At 54.8% G+C, this 13,864-nt stretch overlaps 2 protein-coding genes across 2 annotated transcripts in view; one reads left to right on the top strand and one right to left on the bottom strand.

The window, feature by feature from the left end:
* Window positions 1-1,469: 1,469 nt before the first annotated feature.
* On the top strand, window positions 1,470-2,033 carry LOC126036868 (proline-rich protein 22-like; the record flags this gene model as incomplete). Its single annotated transcript, XM_049797080.1, has 1 exon — window positions 1,470-2,033. A coding segment is annotated over exon 1 (564 nt), but the record flags the coding sequence as incomplete, so codon positions are not given.
* A 2,519-nt stretch (window positions 2,034-4,552) lies between these two features.
* The window catches only part of LOC126036790 (electroneutral sodium bicarbonate exchanger 1-like), a 32,322-nt gene continuing 23,010 nt past the window's right edge, over window positions 4,553-13,864 (bottom strand). The window contains exon 24 of the mRNA XM_049796988.1: window positions 4,553-4,737. The gene's annotated coding sequence lies outside the window, so the exon portion shown is untranslated. The remainder of the gene's footprint in view (window positions 4,738-13,864) is intronic.

The following is a 13,864-nucleotide window of genomic DNA, read 5'->3' as shown; positions in this document are numbered from 1 at the left end:
AGGGCTTCGTTGTTGGCGGCAGCGCAGGGGCTGGGGTGGACATCGCTGCCCGGGGGTGCCCCCACAGGGGTGGCTGTGCTGGGGATGTTGATCTGTGCCTCCCCGGAGGCACCCCAGCCTCCCTTAACCCTTTCCCTCCCCAGGAGGAGCTGGGGAGGCTCTTGGGGGTGGGGCGGAACACAGGGAGCCCCCGCATTCCTTCCTGGGAGACGCCAAAGAGTCCTTGGCAGCCAACAGCCAGAAGGGACCATGGCGCGGCCACCAACGCAGCTCCCACTGCCTGGGCCCTGGGGCCCCCCGGCGCCCCAGCTTTTCCAGCCATTCGTGCTCCCCAAAACCTTCTACCCTCAAGGTAGGGACCAACCCCAACCCCGGCAGCCCAGGGACGCTCTTGGGGGGCAAGAGCAGAGGTGACCGCCGGCCATCGCTCCTGTCTCATTCTCTTAGGCTCAGCCAACCTATGCCGCCTGCCCGCACGGGAGCAGCCCTTCCCTGCAGCCCAGGCCCCCCAGGCACCGCCAGCAGGTACGGCACCCCAGTCTGCTCTGGCACCTTTGCCATCCCCATCACACCCGTTCCCCCGGCACTTTTCGCATGGGGGTTCAGCAAGCCCCGGTGAGCATCCTTGCCCTCGCCCGGGCGGCGCGTGCCCAGTAAAACCCATCTGCAGAGAATTCCCCAAATATTTGGGGCCACCTCTCCCCTTTCACCTCCTAGATGCGAGTCTCCTCCCCGATTTGCAACCCCGTCCCACCGGCACAGCGGCTCACCCCGTGGGGATGGCACCGGCCACAAGCTCCCCACGCCCCTGGCCCAGAGCTGGGGGATGTCGGCCATCGGGGCCGGCTCGGCGGGTGCCCCTGGACAGTCCCCCCGGCCCAGCACGGCTCCCCCTCACCCACACAGGTCTGCAGAGGGCTCCATGTGGCTGCCTCTTCAACCCCCGGGTCTTCCGCATCCAGTGGACAACCACCGACCTGCCTCCACCGGCCACCGCCACGCTCGGCCAAGGCGCCGCTTCTCTGCCGGGTGCTGCCCTGTGGGGTCCCGGGGGCTGCGGGGCCCCCCTGGCCTGGGCAGCCCCAGGGACCCCCCAGGGCCAAACACAATACCTTGCACCCTATGAAAATCAGAGGTGTGGGGTGGCCCCAGGCCCTCTGGAGCTGCCAGTGTCCATCCCTGGCTACCAGCACAGCGAGGGGCAGTTGGCACAGATCAACATCCCCAGCACGGCCACCCCTGTGGGGGCACCCCTGGGCAGCAATGTCCCCCCCAGCCCCTGCGCTGCTGCCCACAACCAAGCCCTTGGGGACACTGCAGGCAACCTTGTAGTGTCCGAGGAGATGCTCCTGGAAGAGGCTCTAAGGCTCTTCGGTTGCTCCCTGGATGGAGTGGAGGTCAGCCAGGATGGTCCCAGCAGTGGCCCCATGCCTGGGGACTCTGCTGGCACCAGCAGAGAGGGGAGACGGATGGCCCCAGCCCCCCCAGCGATGCCAACACGCATCCCCGGCTACGAGGACATCGAGGGGCCACTGGCCAAGATCAACACCTGCGGAATGGCCACCCCTGTGGGGGCACCCCCAGGCAGCGACGTCCCCCCCAGCCCCTGCGCTGACCCCCACAATCAAGCCCTTGGGGAGCCTGTAGGTGAACTTGCAGCGTCTGAGAAAGTGCCTCTCCATGAGGCCCTAGTACTCTTTGATTGCTCCCTGGATGGAGTGGGGGTCAGCCAGGATGCTTCCAGCAGGAGCTCCGTGCCCGAGGACACTGGTGGCACCAGCGCAGCCACCCCCAACTGCGACTTCAGCTCGCTCTCACTGCCTGAGGAGATGCTCACCCCCGACTACTGCATCCCCGAGCTCAGCGACATCATGCTGAGCCTAGAAATATTCAACGTCATCGGGATTGAGCCCCGGGAGCTTTGGGAGGATGCCAGGATGGACCTGCCACCATTCCCACCTGCCATGGCAGACAAGAAGAGGAAGAGGCAGGCGCAGAGCTCCTTGCCAATGGCACCCAGCAAGCGCAGGGCTCTGGCAGACGACATGGGGGTGTGAGGGGGGATCAGACGGGGGTGAGATGGAGATGGGGGGAGTGGGGGGTTGGAGGGGGATCAGACAGGGGTGAGATGGAGATGGGGGAGTGGGGGGTGGGAGAGGAGGGGTGGGGCATATGGCAGGGGGGGTGGGCGGGGGGGGCTAGGGAGGGGTCAGACCAGCTTGGATGGGACCTTTTCTCTTATCTTTTCAATTAAAAGCTGTTTCTCCAGAACCGCTCGGTGCCCACGTGGGAGGGGGAGGGAGCACAGGGGGCACCAAGAAACAGCACCCAAGAGGTGCAAAAGCCCCACTGAGCCCCAAATCCGAGCCAGCAAGCCCCAAGCGGAACGGAGACACCCCCAGGGCCCAGTCACCACCAGCGGGGCAGGCAACGGTGGGGCAGGACGCGGACGACTCCCCTCTCCCCTTCCCCAAGGGGAGCGGCCCTTTGGTGGGGAAGCCAGGACAGACAGGTCCCTGCAGGACTCACGGACACGGCCCCATGCAGAAAGCAGCACAGAGCCCCTGCAACAACGACAGACCTCGGGGGCCAGGGGGGACACAGGCACACACAACAGCAAGGCCTGCAAGGCCTTCGTCTCGAACACCACCAGGGTCCCCTCCAGCGGGGACAGGGCTCGGTGCACAGCCCTTCAAAGCCTCAAGACCATCACGGCCTTCCTCGGGTCCCAGCGCACTCAGCCCCGGAGAGCCCAGCTTTGCCTCACTGACACAGCAAAATAACCCCAAATCACCCCAAGAATGGCGAGGGAGGGAGCTGCAGGCCAGGCAGGGACCCTCCTCCACTTGTCTGGCTGCACCTTGGGCAGCTGCAAGACCAGCAAGGGGGGAGAAAAAATCAGAAGGAAAATAAAAATAAAAAACACTGCACCGGCCAGAAAGTGCCTGGAAACTTCATCCCTCTTCATTGCTCATTCCCCATGCGAACTCCGCAGCCTGGGAGCAACTCAGCCAATAGAACCTTCGAGAAGCAGACTCACAGCCTGCTGCAGCTGGCCCTGCTTGAGCAGCCGAGGTGGGCTGGATGACCTCTAGAGGTCCCTTTCAGCATCCATTCTGTGCTGCTGTGACTGTCTCCATCATGGTTTAACCCCAGCCAGCAACTAAGCACCACCCAGCCGCTCACTCACTGCCCCCCCCCCCTCCCTCCCCCATCCAGTGGGATGGGGGAGAAAATCCAGAAAAAGAAGTAAAACTCGTGGGTTGAGGTAAGAATGGTTTAATAGAACAGAAAAGGAGAAACTACTAATGATAATTATAACACTAATAAAATGACAACAGCAATAATAAAAGGATCGGAATGTACAAATGATGCGCAGTGCAACTGCTCACCACTCGCCGATCTGGTTGACTGTAACAGAGGAGCCTCCAGGCAGCTCCTGCTCGGTACCAGCGATTACGCCACCTGCGCGGCCCTGCCGTTACCTAAAGTGCAGCAAGAAGTCCGCGCGCGAACATCCTTTACGCATAGAGATGTTTTCTTCTAAGCAAAGTTGTATAACACCGTGAATGACCAAAAGGAGGAACTTCTCCACAGGCAGGATCTGTACAGTGTACCAAGAGAAAATCCATCTGGGGTCTGCCCAATGCTGCATGAATGCAGGGTCCCCAGCATCTGAAGGGACCTAAGATTTACTTGCTACCAGAATGCCTCTTCTTCCTGGCTACGTCGCCTCCCAAGATCTTGCCCACCCCCAGCCTACTGGGGAGGGGAGAATGTTAGAGAGACAGCCTTGATGCTGTGCCAGCACTGCTCAGCCATGGCCAAAACACTGCTGTGTTATCAACAGCTTTCTAGCTACCAGTACAGAGCACAGCACTACGAGGGCTGCTGTGGGGTAAAGGAACTCCAACTCAGCCACATCCAATACAGAAGGAAAGCGGAGGAACAACAGAGGGAGCAGCCCAGGGACACAGAGCCCCAGGTCTCATCTGGCCACTCCTGTGACCATATGGTGTATCCAAAATCAAATACCTGAAGTGCTCCCTTAGATGCAGTTTACAGCCAGGGGACAAGAAGGTGGCAGTTCTGCATTTTGCAGCTCCCAGGCTGATGGCAGAGCCAAAGCAAAAAAAAAAACCACAACAAAAACCAAACCAACCAAGACAGGTAAAACTGGAGCGCAGGGAGCAAATGCTTTTCTTTCACCTTAGGCCAACTGCTCGGACGCTCTCTATGCTGCCCTGCCACAGAGGGCATCCCTCTTGTACCAGTAAGAGACATAAGAGTGAATTAAAGCCAGGACCCCAAAACAGACCAAAAACCCGGTCGTGATGAAGAAGAAAGTGGAGAACGCATCAAATATAACAGAAAATTTATTTTGGACATTCCCAGTTTACATTTGAAAAAAAGAGAAAAAAAAAGAGGAGGAATTAGGTATTAAAAGAAGAGCACTGAATGATAAAGCAGTAGCAGTCCCTCTACCACTACAAACCCACACCCCCACACGCACGTACGCACGCAGACTTAACACCACCAAACTCCCCTTGACTGTGACCTTCACCTCAGCTTGCTGGTCTAGAGATACTGAATGCCTGAAGCACACCAAGGATAACTGAAAACATCTGCATGGCTTTAATGGGAATCCTCCAACTGAAACAAAGCGCTTTCTCCCTCTGTCTGCGTTGGCACATCCCCGAGTCACGCTCTCACTCCTCTCCTTCAAAGTCAAGATTCCTAAACGTGAAAAGCGGGAGTGGGGAAAGGCGAAGGGAAGAGAAAAAGAGGGAGAGCATCATCAGTGGAAGACCTGCCAGCTGCTGCTGATTCAGCCCTGTTTGGGGGACCACCCCAGCAGAGAGGAGCTGGTTTGCATGCCACGGTCCTCAATGCCTGTTCCCAGGGACAGGCCGTTTGCTCAGCCTTGCCGGCCAAAGCGTGGGAAAAGCGTAGGCGTGCGCCGTCGCTTGCAGAGGAGCACGGTCACCATCACGTGCAATCCTTTACCTTTTTCCTCCCTGGATTCAAAGGGTTTCTGTCTTCAAAGTGAGAGCCTTCCATACGGTCATTTGTGACATTTCATCCAGGATAACAATCTCAGAAGGATCAGTCCTGCAATAAATATTTTACATAGCAATCCGTGATTATGGGAACTGATGCCACCAAGAGCATTAGCATCAGCAAGAGGAACAGCGGAGCCCCGAGAATCAAAGCTCCGCATAAGTGTGGGGGATTTTGCTGGATGAGGAGTTTTGGGAGGGCAAGCCCGGGAGCTGCAGAGCAACAGCTCTGTGCAAAGGCTCTTGCTGGGGCTTAGCCCCGGTCCAGGTTCCTAAGCCACTGCTGGTACAGATCACGCCTGCAACTCCTCATGTGTTAAGTATGAGGATCTCCAGCTACCGTAAAGGCACTGATGAGGCAAGGTTTGAGGGTCAAACACGAGTGCTGCAGCCACTCTGCTTGCGGTCAGAGCCCTGCAATCACTTCCTGCAGCCCTGCCCCCAAATTTGATTTTCCCGCCAAGCTGCCTGCTGGTTTCTGTGGGATGCCCCACAAAGAGGCAAGTGGAGAAAACTCTGCCAAACACCTTCAAGCTAATCTTGCCGGGGGTCCTGGCGCTTGGTGGAGCTTTTCCTGTCACTGCTTTGCTTTGGGATATCCACGTCACTGGTCTTCCCCACGTTCAGCTGAACTGAACTTGCAGCAGCAGCAGCTTCCATCACCCTCCTGGACTCCTGATGTAAAAAAGGGACAAATCACGTTCTCTGTCTTTGATCAAAGTGGAGATAAGCTGAATGCCCAGCACAAACTTAGCAGTCTGCCCTCCGCTTCTGCCCCTTGGCAGCTATAGGTATTAGTGCAGCAGGGAAGAAACCGTTCACTCCAAAGATTTCGGGGCAGGGGGACTGTGTGTTCAAAACACGATTATGAGCAAGTCTTGCCAGCAGCAGCAGCAGCAGCAGCATCTAATAATAATCATCATAATGATAATGACCTTTGTGAAAAACGACTCGTTTTAAAAATTACACCTGTATTCAAGCGTTCAGCTCACTGCTACTTGAGGAAACAAAGGTTACAAAAGTTACAGGCTATTGGGATCTATTTCGATTGAGTGCTGATCTTCCCCCAACATTTCCAGACAAGCTGTAAGAGAAACAGGCAATCTCACAGCCACACGGAGATGTCCAGCCCCGAGGACACAGCAAGCCTTACCTCTTCTTCTTCTCCGGCTTCATTTCTGGCATCGTCCAACTTCTTCTTCCTTTCTGGCATAAGGTCATCCAGAAAGCTGAGCTCTCGCTTTGAGAAGCAGAAATCCATCGCTTTCCGGACAAAGACGAGAGCCAAAACCTTCATGAATAAGAGGGAAGATGCGGTGAGCTCAGAGACGATGCCACCTCTCACTCCAACACTGCAAACACCCCGCTGCCGAGCGGCGGCAGCTCTTACCATCATGGGAAAGATGATGGCGGCACGGGACACCTTGATGGTCCAGAGCAGGACGAGGCAGGTCAGCTGGATCGCCGTGAAGAAATGCACCTTTCGCAAGGGCACGTGCCGCAGGTAGATGAAATCCGGCTGGTGTTTCGCCGGCATCCAAAACAGCTTCAAGCGATCAAAGAACTGCGAAATAAAAGGGAAAGGTTGCCACCTTGGGACTGCGGCAAGTTTCTGGCCCTCTCGAGACGTGGAGGCACTTTGCAGCATCTCGCTTGCCGTCAGAAATCCTGGATCCCACTGCATTCCTCCTGGGAGCAGCACCCATTTTCCCTTCGCTCCATCTAGCAACCGGCTTGCCCCTGAGAGCTGCCCACCAAACGGCAACTATTCCATGCCATTCCATTATTAGCATTTCTCGGCCCACTGAATCCCCCCGCGAGGATTTCCACCAGTGGTAGAAACTGCCTTCCCTTTGCACCAAATTCCCCCGCTTTTCACGTAACCAAACACTGACCTGCCCTAAACCCTGCAACAGAGAGCGCTGAACTTGCCTGGTCCTCCCAGCCCCATATACCTCCTGTACCTCCACCAATCTCTTTTTTACACAAAAGAGTTTCATTGCTTGCTCTGCGAGAAGTTTTTCCCATGCCACTGCTTTTTTCCCTGCTGCTACAGAGACAAAATACCAGGGAGCCAACATGCTGCACGCTGTAAAAAAGTCCGTACCTGAATTCCTCTGAGTGACGACACACCCATGTAGAGAAAGACGCCATAAAGCACAGGCATTGGTATAAACTGGGGGGGGGGGGGGAGAAAAAAAAAAAGAAAGAATGCAATCGTTTCTTTTTCTGTATTGCATTTTCAGTATTACCACCCTCTTCCACAGGCACTGCCTAAAATTGCTTGAAGCTTTCCAGCTTCCATTCAGGCTTAGAGATGGGTCAGATTTTAACCATTTTTTTGCCATTTTGTGTGCACGAGTGAGCTAAGGCTCTGCTTTAGGCTGAACTTGGGAGTTACCTCTCCTCAGAATAATCCTATTTTCCAGAAAGATTGGAGGAAAACAGGCGATTTCACCCGTGCTACCCTATGCCGCATTCTCTGGCGGTAGAAGAAACACTTCTGCGTATTCTTGGGGCAACAGGCAAAGGCCACAGGCCTCCTTTTAGCCTAGAGACGAGATTACTTTGTGGGAGGAACGTGCAAGGAAGCCCACGGGGATGACCTCAGTGTGTTTAGCTCCTGGGAACGGCTGCTCCCGGGCATTTGGGGAGCAAATTGCAGCCACTAAAGGGCTGCCTGTTTGAAAGACAGCAGATGTGCTGGTCTGAATATGCTCAACTGTAACCCATAAACATGGGCGGGCCTGAAAGACACCCAAAAATTCAAGCAGTTGCGTTGCGCGCTCGCCTCGAGCACACCAAACCGGGGCCTGAAGGGCTGCAAAGCCTAACCGAGGCTGGTTCCCACCGTGGGTCAAGCCCCAAGGGTTGGGATCACCTCCTCCTCCTCCGCTCCACAACTAACTACTCAGGCCTGCAGAGAGGGGACTGTTTTGCTGTAACCTCCAACAAGCTCGCGGTTGTTGGGTGGTTTGCATTTTCCTCTCACCTTTAACACAGAAGTGAAGAAGACGGAGCAGCCCATGAGCACAAAGATCAGCAAGCCAGTGACTCTCTGCTCTCGTATCCCCAGAAACTTGGGTTGTTCTCCTGGAGCTGAGCAGTCAGACTCTACTTTGAGGCTATTCACGTGGGTGATGGACAGGACGGTCGCAGCCACAAACCAGGGCAGCCCCATCACAGAGCACACCCCGAGCATCACGGCCACCACAAAAAGGTCCAGGTGGTACCCGCATCCTTTCTGCAGGCAGGAAAACAAGAAACAGAGCATCCCATAGCACAAGAGCAAGGATAACGTCGCAAGTCAGACTCAAACCCTGCTCGAGCACAAGTCAACTTCTTCAGAATTCAAAACAAGAAATGGAAACAAGGAAGGGTGTATGCAGGCTTTGCACAAGCACCTGGCATGAAAATCTGGCAGGAGTTCAGACACAATGGATATGCAGAGCTTGTGCGATAAATACTTCTCCAAAAAACAACAACCCACAACCCAAAACCACCAAACCATTTTTTTCTACTCACAAAGAAAACTGTACCACTTGGATGGAAGGTGTGACTCTGAGTTATCCCTGGCAGCGCATCAAAACAATTCATTCCCCACACCTGCTGCTGCTGCCATTTTAAAACAAAAACGCACTTCTCTATTGCTCCAAGATTAATTTGCTCCTCCAAAAGGTTGCTCATCTGAACTGCCCTGTCACTTGCTCCCTGCATCATCGTTATTCCAGGAGAGCATCCTGCCACGCAGCCTGACCTTGTCCCAAACCAAGGCCTTCAGAAAGCATCGGGAATAAGAGCTTCTCCCCAGACCTGCAGCCCAGAAGGGGCTGGGGTCATCCCTCACAGGCCCTTACCTTCAGCTTGTGCTCCTTCCTGTTCACAATAACGGCACTGATCTGCTGGTCCATAAATATCAAGATGGTGCAGAGCAGAGCTGGGATGAGCGCAGCCAACACCGTCCACCAAGGGTTGGGTCCTATGGGGTTGATGAACCACCCGCGGTCGTCTCTGGTAGGCTGCAACAAAGCCCACGCATCAGCATCGTCTCCCAGCCCAGGCACTCCACTGGCTTTCATTTTCCCCTCCCTCCCTGTGTCAGAGCACCTCCCAGCCCTGGCTTCATGTCCCCCTCTCCCGGGGGCTTCAGCAGTGCCAGTCTCCTCTTTGCAAGCACCTCTAGATACTTCCCCTGTAGGTATCTAGTTTTGGGGCCATCTTCTCATTTCCAGGAGGAAGCAAGGCACTTGGAGGTGGAAGAGGAGATGGTCACACCACCAGCATCTCCTCCAGACTCAGCCCTGCCCTGCCCCGGCATCACCTTGTGGCACCCCCATGTGCCAAAACACCCCATTACCTTGAACGCATGGGGGACCTGGAGCTTCGGCGATGGGATCCCAACCACAAAGTCAAGGAGCACCATGATGACGATGGTGAGGAAAACAGCAAAGTCGCTCACTGTGGACCGTACCTGGGGCGAGAAACCAGAGGTGAGAGGGGCATGGCAAACAGGGCCGTAACGTGAGATGCAAGAGTTGCAGACATCCACAACATTAAGGCTGCTTAACCAAATCCCACCACCCCTCTGAGCACATGCAGCCTGATCCCTTGCTTAGATACTGCTGCTGTGTTTGTCCCTGTGAGATCTGGGGTCAGACAATAAAAAAAGCTTAATTAGGCAGACAAGGGTTGGTTTAAGTCAAAACCTAAAAATAATAATAATAATATTAAAAATAAGAAAACACATGTCTGCCACTACAGCTACACTCACAGCTACAATGGCAACAAGGCACTGAGGCATCCTTTAGTCCTCAAAAGGAAGCTCCTCATTCGAATCTACTTTCCGCTCGAGCACATAATGCACAGAAGGTAGGGAAAAAATCCCCCCAACCCCAACCCCCAAAACTTTGGGAAACCTGACTTCCTACTACCTGAGGAGAAAAAAAAATAAAAATAAAATAAATCAACCCCCAAAAATCTTCAATCTGGGGCAGGTCACGAGGCAGGTGGGAAATGCTACGATGATTTTGCACTCATGGAAATGAGTGCGGGACATCCAAGCTCTTGGAGAGCTTGGCCTGCAAGGCCAACGTTTCCCAGCTTGACCAAGGCAGGGCAAATACTGCTTAGTGCTCCAGGAAAGCCATTTTGGGAAATGAGTGTGGAGATGGACACTGGCCACCATCTTCTACTTACTCTGGTTGGAAAGTAGCGGCTGGTTTTAAACTTCTTCAAGAAGCTTGACAGGGCAAAGGTGGCGAAGAAGAGGATGCAGCACCAGAAGAACACGTCAGGGGTGTAGGGGCCGTCGCGTCCACAGGCAGGTCCTTGAAACTCCCCACGCAAATACCGACATTCCTGGAGAAACAGAGCGTCAGGACACAAAGGCAGTGCACGTGCGGCAGGGAAACCTCGCATAGCTAGGGAGTTTTGAGGATCTTGGTCCAAGATCCACGACCCTGTAACTGCTCCTGCCAATAGAGATTTATATTTAATGAGCAGCAGCAGCTGAACAAGTGACACATTGAACTACACAGCGGAGAAATGAGATGTGAGGGGACACCATACCACGCACCCTTGGCACATCCTCTGCCTGCCATTCGAGCAATCGTGGCTAAAGAAGACACCAGAGGGGAAGGAAACACTGGAAACTCTTGGGGATAGAGAGAGAGGGAAGAGGGAAGGAGGGCTAAAGACAACCATGGTAGGAAAGGAGGAGAAGAGACAGATCGTCCCTCCCCAGGGGAGGGCTCGCAGAACCTGGCCAAGAGGGGATGAAGGCCACCATAAGAGCCTGCCGCCCTAGGCCCGGGCTCTGCTTCCGGCAACAACAGCCTGAGAGGCTGCTCAGACAAGCAAATTTATGCACGTACCTACAGACAGCACTGAACGAGAAAGCAAGGCCTGGAGTTACTAGGAACCCATTAAGGAGGCCAGCTACTACCTTTCAAGCATGAACTTAAGTCCTACAACTTCTACAATAATCAAACCACCCACTACTTAACCTTCCTCCCAGTCAGAAATACTGTCCTGCAACAGGCTTGACGGGGACACTTGCTACCCACAACGTTGGGGTAGACTGGACAAGGTGGACTCTCCTCCCCAGGACCAAGCGGCTTAAAACCACACGCTACATTTAAGCAAGGACTTTTCCGAGCAGCACTAGCACAGTTTGAAGCCCATCATTCCCTGAAGGGCTCTGACTTTTGCACCAGGCAAATGCCCCTGGACCCCATGGACGCGGCGCGAGGAAGCAGTGGCTCGGGGCACTTACGGTCACCGTGAGGTTTTCCCAGGCGATGCCAGACACGTTGATCTTGTTGCTCGCCCAGAAACGCAGCGTTTCGTTGCTGGGATGGGTCGGTGCCTCACACTTACAGCTGGGAGGAGAGAAGCCAAGACAGGGGTAAGGGAAAGGTGATGGAGGTGCAGCCCGGAGCTCCTGCCAAGGGGCAGCAGCTTTCTCAGGGGGAAAAAAACCCACTAGTAGCTGGTGAGGAAGTCCAGCTTGCTGTGCATGTGCACAGGGTAGGTGTCTCGCAGGTGACTCAGCTTCTCCAGAGCCTCGTAGATGAAGATGATGCAGATGAGGGAGGCAAAGGCTTCTTCCGTGAAGCGGGTGACGTAGCACACCAAACAGCTGGCGTCGGTGGCCACCAGCACTATGCACAAGAAGGCGGTCCACAGCCCAATGCACGCCCGCAGAGACAGATAGGAGAGCGTGTATTCCCTGGGAAAGCAGAATGAAACAAAGGCTGGAAAGGCCAGCAAGAGGCCCTGAGCCATGCCTGCCTTTGGGGAAAACGGGGAGCAATTTTGGAGCGTGTCAAGGCTGCGGATGGGAAATGCAGTTTCCATGTACTACTACAGAGAGCCTCGGGGCTGTGGTGCAGGGTGTAGACCCACAGCAGGAGAGGCCAATTATTTAGTTACCACTGTTTAACACGGATCTCGTGTTAACACCTTGGAGGCTGCTTGAGGTCAGGTCCCTCTTGGGCCAGGTGGTGTTCTCCCACATCACCCTGACGCCCTAACACTGAAACCAGCTGGGTTTGCACCCAGTCACCTGCTGCCAGCAAGCTGGGGCTTAATAATAAACCTTATGGCAATAAGGGTGGTTTATCTCCCATCAAAGCCATCGCAACAAAAGGACTGTCACTAAAATCTAGCAACTACCCCTAAGAAAAAGAAAAGAAAAGCATCTTTTCTCCATCACTGCCCCCTTCTGAAGGCTCTCGCAGCACCCAGCTGCGGCAGCCTGCCTTACTTGCAGAATTTGTAGAGGATCTTCTCAAACACCAGGACGGGTCCGGTGCTGCCGAGGATGGTGAGCGGTTGGCCGGCAAAGAGGCAATACACCACGCCGGCCATGGACGCGCCCAGCAGCGACTCCATGGCACTCTGTCCGGGGAAGAGAGGCGGCCGTGAGTAAATAAATCATTAGGGAGAAACAAAAACCAAAGCCGGTTCACTGCAGCAGGGACTTTGGCCTGAGTTTTATCCTCCCCCATGCCCCCCAACAGAGAGAGGTGCTCACTATGTGGCCATTGGTCGCCTCCCCCAGCAGTCCCCCAAAGGTGATGACAGGGGACATGCAGGCACAGTAGAGGAAGAGGAAGGATGCCAGGCACTGCAGGCTCAGACCATCCCGGAAGTCGCTCCAGAACCACGGGGCTTTCCGCTTCACGTCCAGGGTCAAACCTCCAAAGAGCCTGCAGGAAGGAAAAAGAAGAGAGTCTGTTCTCTTGGAGGAACACGTCGACTTTGCTTTGCTGCAGAAGGGCAATCACAAGCATAGAGTAACTCTCGTGGCTAAAAAGAAGCACTCTCCTTCAGCCCAAATCAAGGAAACCTGCGTGCAACGGTGATGGCTGGGGCTGAGCCCAGCTGCCCAGATCTCCCCCCTGCCCAGCCCAGGGGACCAAGCTGGCAATGTGGAGCCCCTTCACTGAACCAGCTAACCCCAAAGACCTGCTAGAAGGGAAGGTGCATGCTCAGATTTGAGAGGCAAACAGAAAAAAACCCCAAACTATTACAGCTCCCACCTTCCCGTCCGCTGCAGTTCAGGGCCACTGTGTTTCTCCAGCGTGCTGTGAGAAGCACTGTCATCAAGAGCTCCTGGCATCTTCCTTTTTTCCTGTTAAAATGGAAGTAAGATAAAGCTATGGACTTGTAACCACTGGCTTGTTTTGCTTCTGGTCTGGCTCTGTGACTGTGTCAGAGTGGGACCTTGTGAATTTGGGCCCCTGAACAGCATCCCCAGCCATCCTGCCCATCCCCCTCACGCCTCCCGCCGATGTGGCACCCACCTGTGAAGGGACGTTTTTCGGGGGCTCGATTCGGATTGATGGATCCCACTCTCCTGGCGGCAAGACCGTGACCTCATCCAGAAACTCGTCGATGCCAGCCACGAGGTCAGCCCCGTTCTTGGCTTTATAGGCAACGTCACGGAAAACCTGCCAATAGAAGACAACCTGGTGAGAGGACAACCCAGCTCGGATGTCCTAACCAGTGCAATAAGCTCTTGGCTAAACGCAAGGCTTTTTCACCAAAATTCCCTGCTCGAAAGGGCAGGAAATATTCCCCCAAAAGGAAAAATCTGTGCATCACGGCACTTGTAATCATCTCCCCCACGAGGCCCCCGTCCCCCATGGCACACCATACCCTTCTGCTTAAAGAGCAAGAGAAGTTTTACTGGCCCTGGCAATGCCACCACTGGGGACAGCGTGCTGGGGACCCCGGCGAGAAGGATGAGGTGCAGGATGCACCCCGGGCGGGATTTCAGCCTCCAGGATGTGGGGTGA

This window comes from Accipiter gentilis, unplaced genomic scaffold (assembly GCF_929443795.1).
Source record: "Accipiter gentilis unplaced genomic scaffold, bAccGen1.1, whole genome shotgun sequence".
In the NCBI taxonomy this organism is placed as follows: domain Eukaryota; kingdom Metazoa; phylum Chordata; class Aves; order Accipitriformes; family Accipitridae; genus Astur; species Astur gentilis.
Note: the sequence above shows the minus strand (reverse complement) of the source record. Positions and strands in the feature narration are given on the sequence as shown.